The sequence below is a fragment of the Dreissena polymorpha genome, chromosome 8, assembly GCF_020536995.1.
Source record: "Dreissena polymorpha isolate Duluth1 chromosome 8, UMN_Dpol_1.0, whole genome shotgun sequence".
NCBI classification, from domain to species: Eukaryota; Metazoa; Mollusca; class Bivalvia; order Myida; family Dreissenidae; genus Dreissena; species Dreissena polymorpha.
The window spans coordinates 74,935,323-74,946,619 of NC_068362.1; the positions used below are offsets into that span (position 1 = coordinate 74,935,323).

General features: G+C 35.9%; 1 protein-coding gene and 1 long non-coding RNA gene across 2 annotated transcripts in view; both read right to left on the minus strand.

Annotated features, from left to right (window-relative positions):
* Positions 1–10,961, minus strand: part of LOC127841813 (NHL repeat-containing protein 2-like) — a 33,411-nt gene extending 22,450 nt beyond the window's left edge. Inside the window, exons 1-3 of the mRNA XM_052370923.1 lie at positions 10,697–10,961; positions 10,374–10,535; positions 1,170–1,505 (exon numbers count right to left, since the gene is read on the minus strand). Coding sequence (XP_052226883.1) covers positions 1,170–1,505; positions 10,374–10,521 — 484 coding nt within the window. The 5' untranslated portion in view covers positions 10,522–10,535; positions 10,697–10,961. The remainder of the gene's footprint in view (positions 1–1,169; positions 1,506–10,373; positions 10,536–10,696) is intronic.
* LOC127841814 (uncharacterized) lies at positions 3,917–9,188 on the minus strand. Its single transcript, XR_008031342.1, has 3 exons — positions 8,535–9,188; positions 8,147–8,259; positions 3,917–7,838 (listed from the first exon to the last, which is right to left on the minus strand). It is a non-coding gene; the product is annotated as an uncharacterized LOC127841814 (long non-coding RNA).
* Positions 10,962–11,297: the final 336 nt, after the last annotated feature.

Genomic DNA, 11,297 nt, shown 5'->3' on the forward strand with positions numbered 1-11,297 from the left:
TCCTGTCAAATTTTCGCTTTTCATAATGAAATATAACCTGCCCTTAACTCAAAACATTACAAAATGAATTTTCAATAATTTTGCAACACATACATAGAGATATATTTACTAATTTTAAAAATAATGTATAAGAATAGCATAACTAGAAGAATGCCCTTACAGTGTCCTTAAATATTTCTAGATAATTAGCACAAATCAATAATGCAAAAAGACTGACATTAAAACTAGAAATTTTACTCATATTGCTCAAAGTAATGCTTTAATCGCTCCATAACAGAGAAACAGCTCTTTATTGTGCATAAAAAATCTATTTATAAACAAATAAAAATGACTCGAACTGTGAAAAGTTTCAACTGTCATCGATAAATGTCATGACATCAATAAACCAAGGGTGAAAAAGACATAGCTTACATAAAACAAAGGGGACTAATCACGACAAAGTTGTGAAATAAACTATGCAATTTATCTCTCTTGTTAAAAGTATGGTATGGTAGTCTGTATTCATGTAAATACCTCATGCTTAATTGTTCATGACGTAAAAAAAAAACGCAAAAAAAAACACCTTGACATGTTCTAGTAGACCCATCAGACTAACAGATTTGATATTTATTTGTCTGGAACTGTATTTAAGTTGTCCAAGGGGGGAGTCAGACATCCAAGGCTGTCCTGTTAGCACATTGGTTGGTACACATTCTGCTCACCTAGGTTACCCGAGTTAAAACCCTGTTCCAGAGCATGTTTGGTTGTTGGTCACCATACAGGACAGGTGGGATATCTGATGGGTCCTTCAGGTTCCCCCACTCACCATACAGTACAGGAGGGATATCTGATGGGTCCTTCAGGTTCCCCCAGTCACCATACTGGACAGGTGGAATATCTGATGGGTCCTTCAGGTTCCCCCAATCACCATACTGAACAGGTGGGATATCTGATGGGTCCTTCAGGTTCCCCCACAGGAAAGAACACCAAATTTGAATAGCTAAGTAAAACTATATAGTTTTATAAATAACAGTTACATTTCCTTTTTTTCCAAACTCTCATAAGCCTAGTAAGTTTATAAGGAAAGAATACTGGAACACACCCCAGATTCACACATTACGCAACCTCAGCCGCTGATGTACTTCATAAACTTACAATTATACAAACACAGACCAGGTACTAAGTTTTACCATCAGGTCCGACAATGACCAGTGTTGGCCAACAAGCAATCTGTAGGGCCTTCCACAGCACAGCCTGGCTGTCATTGACCACAGGATGGTGGATGTTGTAGCGCAGTATAGCGCTGAGAATGTTCGAAGAGACTTTCTCGTTTTTGAATTTGGCTGAATGCACTCCGACAACTGCGACGCCATCTTCAACGGAGAATTTCTCCTCTAGTGCCTCTAGATCTGGCAGAATGTGCATGCAGTTTATGCAGCAGTATGTGAAGAAATCCAGGACTACCAGTTTGCCCTTAAGGTTGCCATGAAGACTGAGAGCTCCGGACGTGTTCAGCCATTCTGCATCTAAAAAAACATGTATAAATAGAAATATTAAATGATAATAAAGCGTTGTTTTAATTGCATGAACCAAGTGGACTTGACAATGATCTTTTAAAGAACAAGATCATCAGAATCTACAGAACAGGTCAGAATCTACAGAACAGGTCAGAATTAATCTACAGAAAATTTCAGAATCTACGGAACATGTCAGAATCTACGGAACATGTCAGAATCTATAGAACATTTCAGAATCTACAGAACATGTCAGAACTTACAGAGCCTGGCAGAATCTACAGAACATTTCGGTATGTACCTGAACCAACTAGAATATACAGAGCCTGTCAGAATCTAATAGAATATGTCAAAATCTACAGAACATGTCAGAAACTAATAGAGACTGTCAGAATATACAGAGCATACAGAACCTGTCAGAATATACAGAACATGTCAGCATATACAGCACCTCTTAGAATACACAGAACTTGTCTGTATCTACAGAATCTGTAAGAATCTTCAGAACATGCCAAAATCAGTGTTCTCCAGAAAAATTGCAGAAGCCAGTTATATTTTCAAAGAAGCCAGCAACTTAGCAATAAAACTGGTGTATTTGCACCATTTCAATTGATATTTTGGGGAAAGTAGCCGGCATCTAGATAGAATATAACCGGTGAAATTGCTGGCTGTCGGTGCTTCCGCTCCAGAACACTGCCAGAATATAGGGAAGCTGTTAGAATCTACCAAACTTGTCCAACAAAACCTATCAATTAAAAATATGGTGATCAATTATGCCACTCCTTTTTATGTAGTATCATGGGAAGAAAGCCAGACGGCAATGATATATTTTAAAAGAATATTCCACCTCTTTTTTATGGTTGTTAATTAATAATTACAAATAGAGCATGTAAATAAGCAGAATTTTGACAATTTTTGCTAGCTTTAGATGCCCTTAATAATCTGTTTTGGTCTTGCCAAAGTTGGTTACAATATATGCCAGTACTTGTGTACAAATATTTAACCTTTTTCCTTACCATTTTGGGAATGATAAAAAAAACGGTTTGAATGGGAAACTCTGCGTCAATTTCAGCATAACTGGAAATTTGTTTCACTTTCTTCAAAAGACGTGCACACTACAAATAACATTGATAGAAACTAAAAAAACTAAAGGCTTTTTAATATTTTACATTTTGAAGGTCAAACAATCATGTTTTAAATTTAAAATTGTCTGGGCTGCAAAGCTTTGAAATAAGCTTTGTTGATTTTGTTATACGAAATGCATTACAAAAAACAACTTTGCAACTTTGCTTTATTTTCAGAATCTTTACACGCAATGATTAATCAAAAGATATCTGATTAAGTCATTCTATATAAACAAAGTTGTGTAGGGTAAATTATTGTTTAATGGGATTTTGTAGGCCCTATCTTCACTTTCAATTTCACTTGTTTAGCATTCTGACAAAAGATTTTAATAAAGCTCATTTGATAAAACTTTGAATACTTTTTACTTTAGGTAACCCTTTCCCATTCAGAAGCAAAGTTAAAATGGCTATGTGCAAACAGCATAAAACAAGAAACTCGCAGTCTGTTCAAGTTTTATGCTGTTTGCTGCTCATCAGCATCTAAGGGTTGGAAATATAGCCTTTAAAACTCCAATATAGTAACACAATTAATTGCATTTTAAATGTGTAAAAAAGGTTAATGTGTACTGAAACAAGACTATTGTAAAGCAATATGCTCCCCTACCGTTGAAACTACACCATTTTCAGCAATATTTCTAGTCTATTTGTTGCTATACTATACAAACTTAATACATGGACAGATGGCAATATGGAGATTATGCACGTCATTTCATTGTGTTCCTACATCAAGAATTTTGGTTGCTATGGCAACAAATAGACTATAAATATTGCTTAAAATGGTGGATCCTGCGATAACTTTAAAAGTTCTTCATATTTTTTCATGAAACTTGTAACATGCATAGATGGCAATATGGAGATTAAAATGTGGCTGGGAACGAGATTTTGACCTATCTGGTAAAAAAATGACTCTTTCAGTTAAGCATATATTATGAAAGTGCTACATGTGACAAATCAAAATCCAAATTTTGAGCATCCAATTCATAAAAATGACGAAGTTATGCCATTTTTTGTGTTTCATGTCATAAATGCTGATTCTTTTTTAATAGTTCCGTTTTTCATGAAATGACGTTTTAATTCACTAAGTATCAGTACATGTGTTGATCAGTTCACTTTGTGTTGATATTAACTCCATTATTTGCCTATGTCCATAATCATAATCAGTTACAAAACACAAAATTAATAGTAGTAGAATAAATCATAAATATGTACTCATGGTTGCCATGGAAACAAAAATGTTCTTTTTTTCATATTTATTACCATTTTAAAGAATTTAAGACAAAAACATAACAGCACAAAAAAAATGCCCTAAACAGATATGGAATATCATAAACATGTTTATAATAAAAAATGTATGCACATTTTCTGGAAAAATCAACATTTTGTACAGCTACGAACTTGGAACTAAAATGAAGAACTGCTCATGACAAAATTTATGTTGTGCATCTATACTGCCAGACATTTTTTGTTTTATTAAGCTATTTTTCTATTTTGTTTAACAATTTATAAAATTGATTAGACAAAATTAATTAAGTTAACAGTTGATATGGAAACAGTACATTTTCAATTGCATATAAATGCTATATGTTATCAACAATATATTTATAGTTGATATATTATTAATCTTAGCATAAGTGTAGATAGAAAACAAAATTACCTCATTTCATATGTAGAGGTTCATAAACATGATTTTCAACAAAACAAGAGTAGTCTCCATCGGAAGACATATGCCCCCAAAAAATGCTTTTTCAAAACCTAAATGCAGATTTTGAAACCAAAACACGGACCCTAAGTTCAAGGTCAAGGTCAAAGGGGTCGAAATTTGTGTGCGCAACCAAAGGTCTTGTCCATATACACATGCATACCAAATATGAAATTTACATCTGAAGCGACATATAAGTTATTAGCGGAAACGCAATTTTACACATTTTTATGAGGTTTGGTGAAGATCCGATGACAATTGCTTGAGTTATTGAGTGGAAACGAGAACAAACTCAGTTTTTCGATGATTCAAGGGCTGTAACTCAGGAGTGTCTTGGTCAATTTGGCCGATTATCGAACTTAACCTAGATTGTATTGCCTTACTAATTTTTATGAAGTTTGGTGTAGATCCGATGACAATTGCTTGAGTTATTGAGCGGAAACGAGATCTTATGACCTTACACATTTTCATGAAGTTTGGTGGAGATCCTATGACATTTGCTCGAGATTTTGAGCGGAAACGATAAACAAGAGGGCCAAGATGGCCCTAGTTTGCTCACCTGAGAGGAGTCAGTTCATTTAATCTTTACCATATGTCAAACTTGACCTAGATATTGTCCAGACAAACATGCTGGTCAAGTTTCATCATTATTTCATCAGCGAGTCATGATCAATGTACCTATGAAGTTTCATGATCCTAGGCGTAAGCATTATTGAGTTATCATCCGGAAACCATTTTTCTAAGTTGAGTCACAGTGACCTTGTGTGAATACGTTTTTTGGCACTGTGACCTTGACCTTTGACCTAGTGACCTGATAATCAATACAGGTTATCTGCGAGTCATGATCAATATACCTATGAAGTTTCATGAACCTAGGCATAAGCGTTCTTGAGTAATCATCCAGAAACCATTTTACTATTTCAGCTTGACCTTGACCTTTGACCTGAAAATCAAAAGGGGTCATCTGCAAGTCATAATCATTGTACCTATGAAGTTTCATGATCCTAGGCATAAGCGTTCTTGAGTTATCATCCAGAAACCATTTTACTATTTCAGGTCACCATGACCGTGACCTTTGACCTAGTGACCTGAAAATCAATAGGGGTGATCTTCAAGTCATGATCAATGTACCTATGGAGTTTCATAATCCTAGGCATAAGTGTTCTTGAGTTATCATCTGGAAACCATTTTACTATTTTGGGTCACCTTGACCTTAACCTTTGACCTAGTGACCTGAAAATCAATAGGGGTCATCTGCGAGTCATGATCAATGTAGCTATGAAGTTTCATGATCCTAGGCCTAAGCGTTTTTGAGCTATCATCCTGAAACCATTTTACTATTTCGGGTCATCGTGACCTTGACCCAGTGACCTGAAAATCAATAGGGGTTATCTGCGAGTCATGATCAATGTATCTATGAAGTTTCATGATCCTAGGCATAAGCGTTCTTGAGTTATCATCCTGAAACCATTTTACTGCTTTAGGTCACCGTGACCTTGACCTTTAACCTAGTGACCTGAAAATCAATAGGGTCATCTGCAAGTCATGATCAATGTATCTATGAAGTTTTATGATCCTAGGCATAAGCGTTGTTGAGTTATCATCTGGAAACCATTTTACTATTTCGGGTCATCGTGACCTTTGACCTAGTGACCTGAAAATCTATAGGGGTCATCTGCGAGTCATGATCAATGTACCCATGAAGTTACATGATCCTTGGCATAAGCGCTCTTGAGTTATCATCCGGAAACCATCTGGTGGACCGACGGACCGACAATGAGCAAAACAATATACCCCCTCTTCTTCGAAAGGGGGGGGGGGGGGCATAATGAGAAAACTGCCCCACTCCCAGCAGCCATGTTATTCAACTGACCAGAACCATTTTTGAACTCAACTCTCGTATCAACGAAGCAAATCTTCTGAGCAAATTTCATGAAAATTGGGCCAAAAATGTGACTTCTACTGTGTTCACATGTTTTCATGAGAAAAATGCCCTGCCCACTGGCGGCCATGTTTTTTCACCAATCCTGACCATTTTCAAACTCGTTAGAGATATCAATTGAACCAATGTTTTGACCAACTTTCATGATGATTGGGCAAAAATTCTGACTTCTAGAGTGTTTACAAGGTTTCTCTAAAGCCAAATAAGGAAAACTGCCCCGCCCACAGGCGGCCATGTTTTTCAACGAATCGGAACCACTTTTGAACTCAACCAAGATATCATTAATACAAACATTTTGACAAAGTTACATGAAGATTGGGCATGAAATGTGACTTCTACAGTGTTTACAAGGTTTTTCTTTTTTTGACCTAGTGACCAAGTTTTTGACCCGGCATAACCCAGTTTCGAACTCGGCCGAGATTTCATTGGGACAAAGCTTCTGACCAAGTTTCAAGAAGATGGGACTAGAAATGTGGCCTCTAGAGTGTTTACAAGCAAATGTTAACGGACGGACGGACATACGACGGACAAAGACCGGTCATAAAAGCTCACCTGATCAATCAGGTGAGCTAAAAAAAAACAATTTTACAATATTTCAAGGGCCATAACTCAGGAGTGTTATCGAAATTGACCTAGATCTTATCGCCTAACACATTTTCATGAAGTTTGGTGAAGATCCTAAGACATTTGCTCGAGTTATTGAGCGGAAACGAGAAAATCCCAATTTTACAATAATTCAAGGACCGTAACTCAGGAGTGTCTGGGTCAATTTTGCTGATTATCGAACTTGACCTAGATGTTATAGCCTAACACATATTCATGAAGTTTGGTAAAGATCTGATGACAATTGCTCGACTTATTGAGCGGAAACTAATCCGGACGGACTAACTGACTGACTGACGGTGCGATTTTAATATGCACCAAGAACCTATGTTCTGGGGGCATAAAAAAAATTAGCAATTAGCAGTACATATTTAATGGCACATATCATCATAGATTAATGGTCAAAAGTAATATAAATGTACACATTACATAAACACAAATGTTTACAGCACATAATTATCTTGATGTCAATATGAACTACAACAGCATTAGTGATATTATTTTTAGAACACATATCAGGCATACAATACAATATATTTATTATACTGTACAGAATATTTTATAGTGATATCACTATGAGTGAGTTGTTCATCGTTAATCATAAAACAGATTTTCATTTATCTGACTTAGTTTGCAGAAACAACAAAAATGTATACATTATATTCCTTAAACATACTTTAATTACTTAACATGCTTAATATGGTTACTTATGGATCACAGACTGTTTAAAAAAACAGCATAAGATACACAATGTTGATATTATGTACTACAAATTCATGCGTTTCAATAAAATTGTATTTGTGTTATCCGTTGATGAAAAATGACCTGTTAAGTCTGGAATAAAACACTTTATCTGTTATAAAACAGTCAGTCACAACACAATATATTGTCCACACACAATGTCCAAACAGACAGTTAAGATGTAAACTTGGTAAGCTCGGGTTTCACCAGGATTGGCAAAATGTATATTCGATGATCTGCAATGATAAATAATACTACATCACACAATGGAGACCGCACACTTTTCCACAATTAATTGAAATTTGTAACAATCAATATAACATGCAATATTTGTCTTCATTGTTATGTTTCTTTTTAAACTTAATTTTTGTGAAAATAACACAACAAATTATTAATCAATTGATATTATCAAGATAAAAAATATTATTGTTTCGTACATAATTCACTCGAACCCTTATAACATGCACAGAGAAATAAACATAGTCAATGTGCTAAATTAAAACATTAATTTAAAGTATAATGCTTATTAATTACTTTATCATACATGTATTAATTGTTGTCACCATAGAGTTGAAGACAAAGATGAACTTTTCTGGTTACACGCTGATCTCTTCCTTGGAAAGTCTGCTTCATCAAAAGCGTAAACTGTTGTCGATCCTGAAACATAATACATTTTTCTTTAAATACATAAATATGTGTTAAAAAAAAATCCTTTGCATAAAATATTCTTTTTTTTAATTACAGGAAATGTAATGTTCAAAAGTTTAACACAGATAAGGTAAACAATGAAGTTTGTAAGTCTTGTTTTACTTCCAGTACAGCAGTCCTACTAAATACAAGATGTTCCAGCACTTATAGATTATGGGTTGAAAACCGTACAAAGGTGCTCAGTTGGGTGTTAATTTAAAATTATTTACATGGTCATATCATACCTGATAATAATGAGCACATCTTTTGGTGTTCGCACTTTATCATTGCGCCCAATCTGTATTTTTGGCTGAAATACATGAACAAAGAGTTGTAGTTAAAAACAATAATTTAAATATTTTCAACTTGATAATGAACACTACTATTTATATGGGTCATAAGCAACTAGAAAATCTGACAAGAAAAGAAACATAAACAATTATACGTATAAACCATCATCAAATAGAATTAATCACATTGCTGACAAATTGATTGTGTAGTCACTACCAATGAAATTTGTATTGCTTACATGCTATTGTGTGATTGCACAAAGTTTTGCAAAGGAAATTTGATTAAACAACCCTATTATTTCAGTTCACAGTTTGTCTGCTGTCAACTGTTCAACTGTTTGACAAATCTCTTAAAGTACATAACGTGATAGAAGAATACTATAAGGGGAATATATGCACTAAAATTTTCAAAGAAATGTTATTACTGTCATAAAAGAAAAGTTCAACAACAAATGTTTAATTAAGAAGTGTTTTTGACTTTGACAACTTTCGCCGTTTCGGGCAAAACACACAAACTTGACAAAGTCAAGAAATATTTTCTGAAATCTTCCCATGGCTCATACACACACCATGATTGATGGAAAAGATTCATTTTACAAACAAATTTGAAATTTGTTGAAGCAAAACAACTCAAAAAGTAAGAAAAACTCACCTTATAAAAAGCAGGCAGTTTATCTGAAAATTAGATCAATGTCGAACTGTGCCCTACTGTTTCAATGTTAAATAAGCTGCGGTTAATTTAAACCATTTAAAAACAAAAAGAAAATACAGAAAAGTATTGTTCCACTTACTTAATTACCTTATGCTTCAAAATAAAACATTGATTTATCGCAAAAAGTGGATTGACAAAGTACGCGAAACGGTAGTCACAGGTTAAAGTTGTTTTTCTCGGAAACGACATCAGCGCCAAATGGGTCAAAATCTCATTCCCAGCCACTTTTAAAGTTATCGCAGGATCCACCATTTTAAGCAATATTTATAGTCTATTTGTTGCCATAGCAACCAAAATTCTTGATGTAGGAACACAATGAAATGACGTGCATAATCTCCATATTGCCATCTGTCCATGTTTCAAGTTTGCTGAAAAAATATGAAGAACTTTTAAAGTAATCGCAGGATCAAGAAAATTGTGACATACAGACTCACAGACAGACACACTGAGCACAAACCATAACTTAAGTCCCCTGTGGTTTCACTGGTAGGGGACAATAAAATATTAATGACCTATATCCCTCGTTAGAGTAATGTGAAAATACTGAGCTCAGGCCGAGGGTTGAACCCACGACCTCCACAGTTGTAGTCAGACACTCTAACCGCGTTGCTAAAGAGCTAGCCCAACAGCAAAGCTGTTGGAAGTGACCTTATTTCACTACACTCCTCCCCCTTTTAATGTTTCAAGGCCCAGACACGCCCGCTACAGCATGTCTTGCATCCGCATGGCCCTCCCAGAAACCATTAAACAGCTCAGACCCATTCCCGCATTCACAATTCTTTTTGCCTCGTTGCCATTAATGTTAAAATACTGAGCTCAGGCCGGGGATTGAACCCACGACCTCCAGAGTTGTAGTCAGACACTCTAACCGCGTCGCTAAACAGCTAGCCCAACAGCAAGGCTGTTGGAAGTGACCTTATTTCACTACAAGGGCAACAAAACTTCAACAGACTGCTTAGAGGCGTCAAATAGGGTTATATCGTCCAGTAATCTGCTTCTGTCGGTCATCTATTTCAGTCGATCATAGATTTTTTGCGATTACTTGTAACATCGACCGAAACGGGTGACTCGAGGATAAATACCTTCTGGGATTTCGTGTAATACATATGGTTTGCTGCTCTCTATTTTTTCCAAATGTTTCAATATCTTCTCATGATATTCATCTGTACTAGAAGACAACTTTTCGTCAAGATCGTAGCATGATTCTAAAACATCTGATAACTGGGCCATTTCGTGATGCGATTCTGAAATTTGAAGGAACGTCTTTGGGTACGAATAACCACCATCGCGAAAATGTGTTGCAACCAACTTATTTAAGATCAAGAGAAATTTAATATATTTACTACGTGCCGCTATTTACTTTAAATAGAAATTTGTTTGTTTTAAAATACGGGATCGAACTTACATCCAAGCTGTCTGCTAAGTAGGTTGAGACTTTCGTGTTGTTGTTTCGCGCCGGGTACCAAGTCGTAGAACTTGATTCGTCCCCCATTGTCTCACTCAAATTGTTACGCCCTTTGTCGTTTCATTACTACAAGCCAATCTTCATACAGAATCGTCGTTCCAAGTGCGTAAGTTAAATGGTACCGTCGTACAAGAGATTGACAATACACGTGCAAAATGAAAGCGGGACAGCCATCCATACCCAGGACTAAAGTATCGCTTTCCGTGCAGGGAATGTAGCCTCCCTGTTAAGAGTAACCAGCGTGGCCCGGCCGGTGATAATTTGGATGGTTGTTTTCATACACGATGCATTAACATGATGCGTCACTTTGCATGTCAGTTGAATCTGCACCAGCTGCGGATTCCCTTACTTACGCACTTTTCCACTACCATCTTTGAGACAAAATGACAAGCTCACTGGGAACATCCATTGCAACAAACAACTCGTACAGCGTTTTCAGTGGCCCATACTCTGAATGACTTGCTTCTACTTACCAATCTTACAGTAGCATGTCATCCCTCGACATATCGATAGGGTCTCCGAAAATGATCACCTTGTTCAC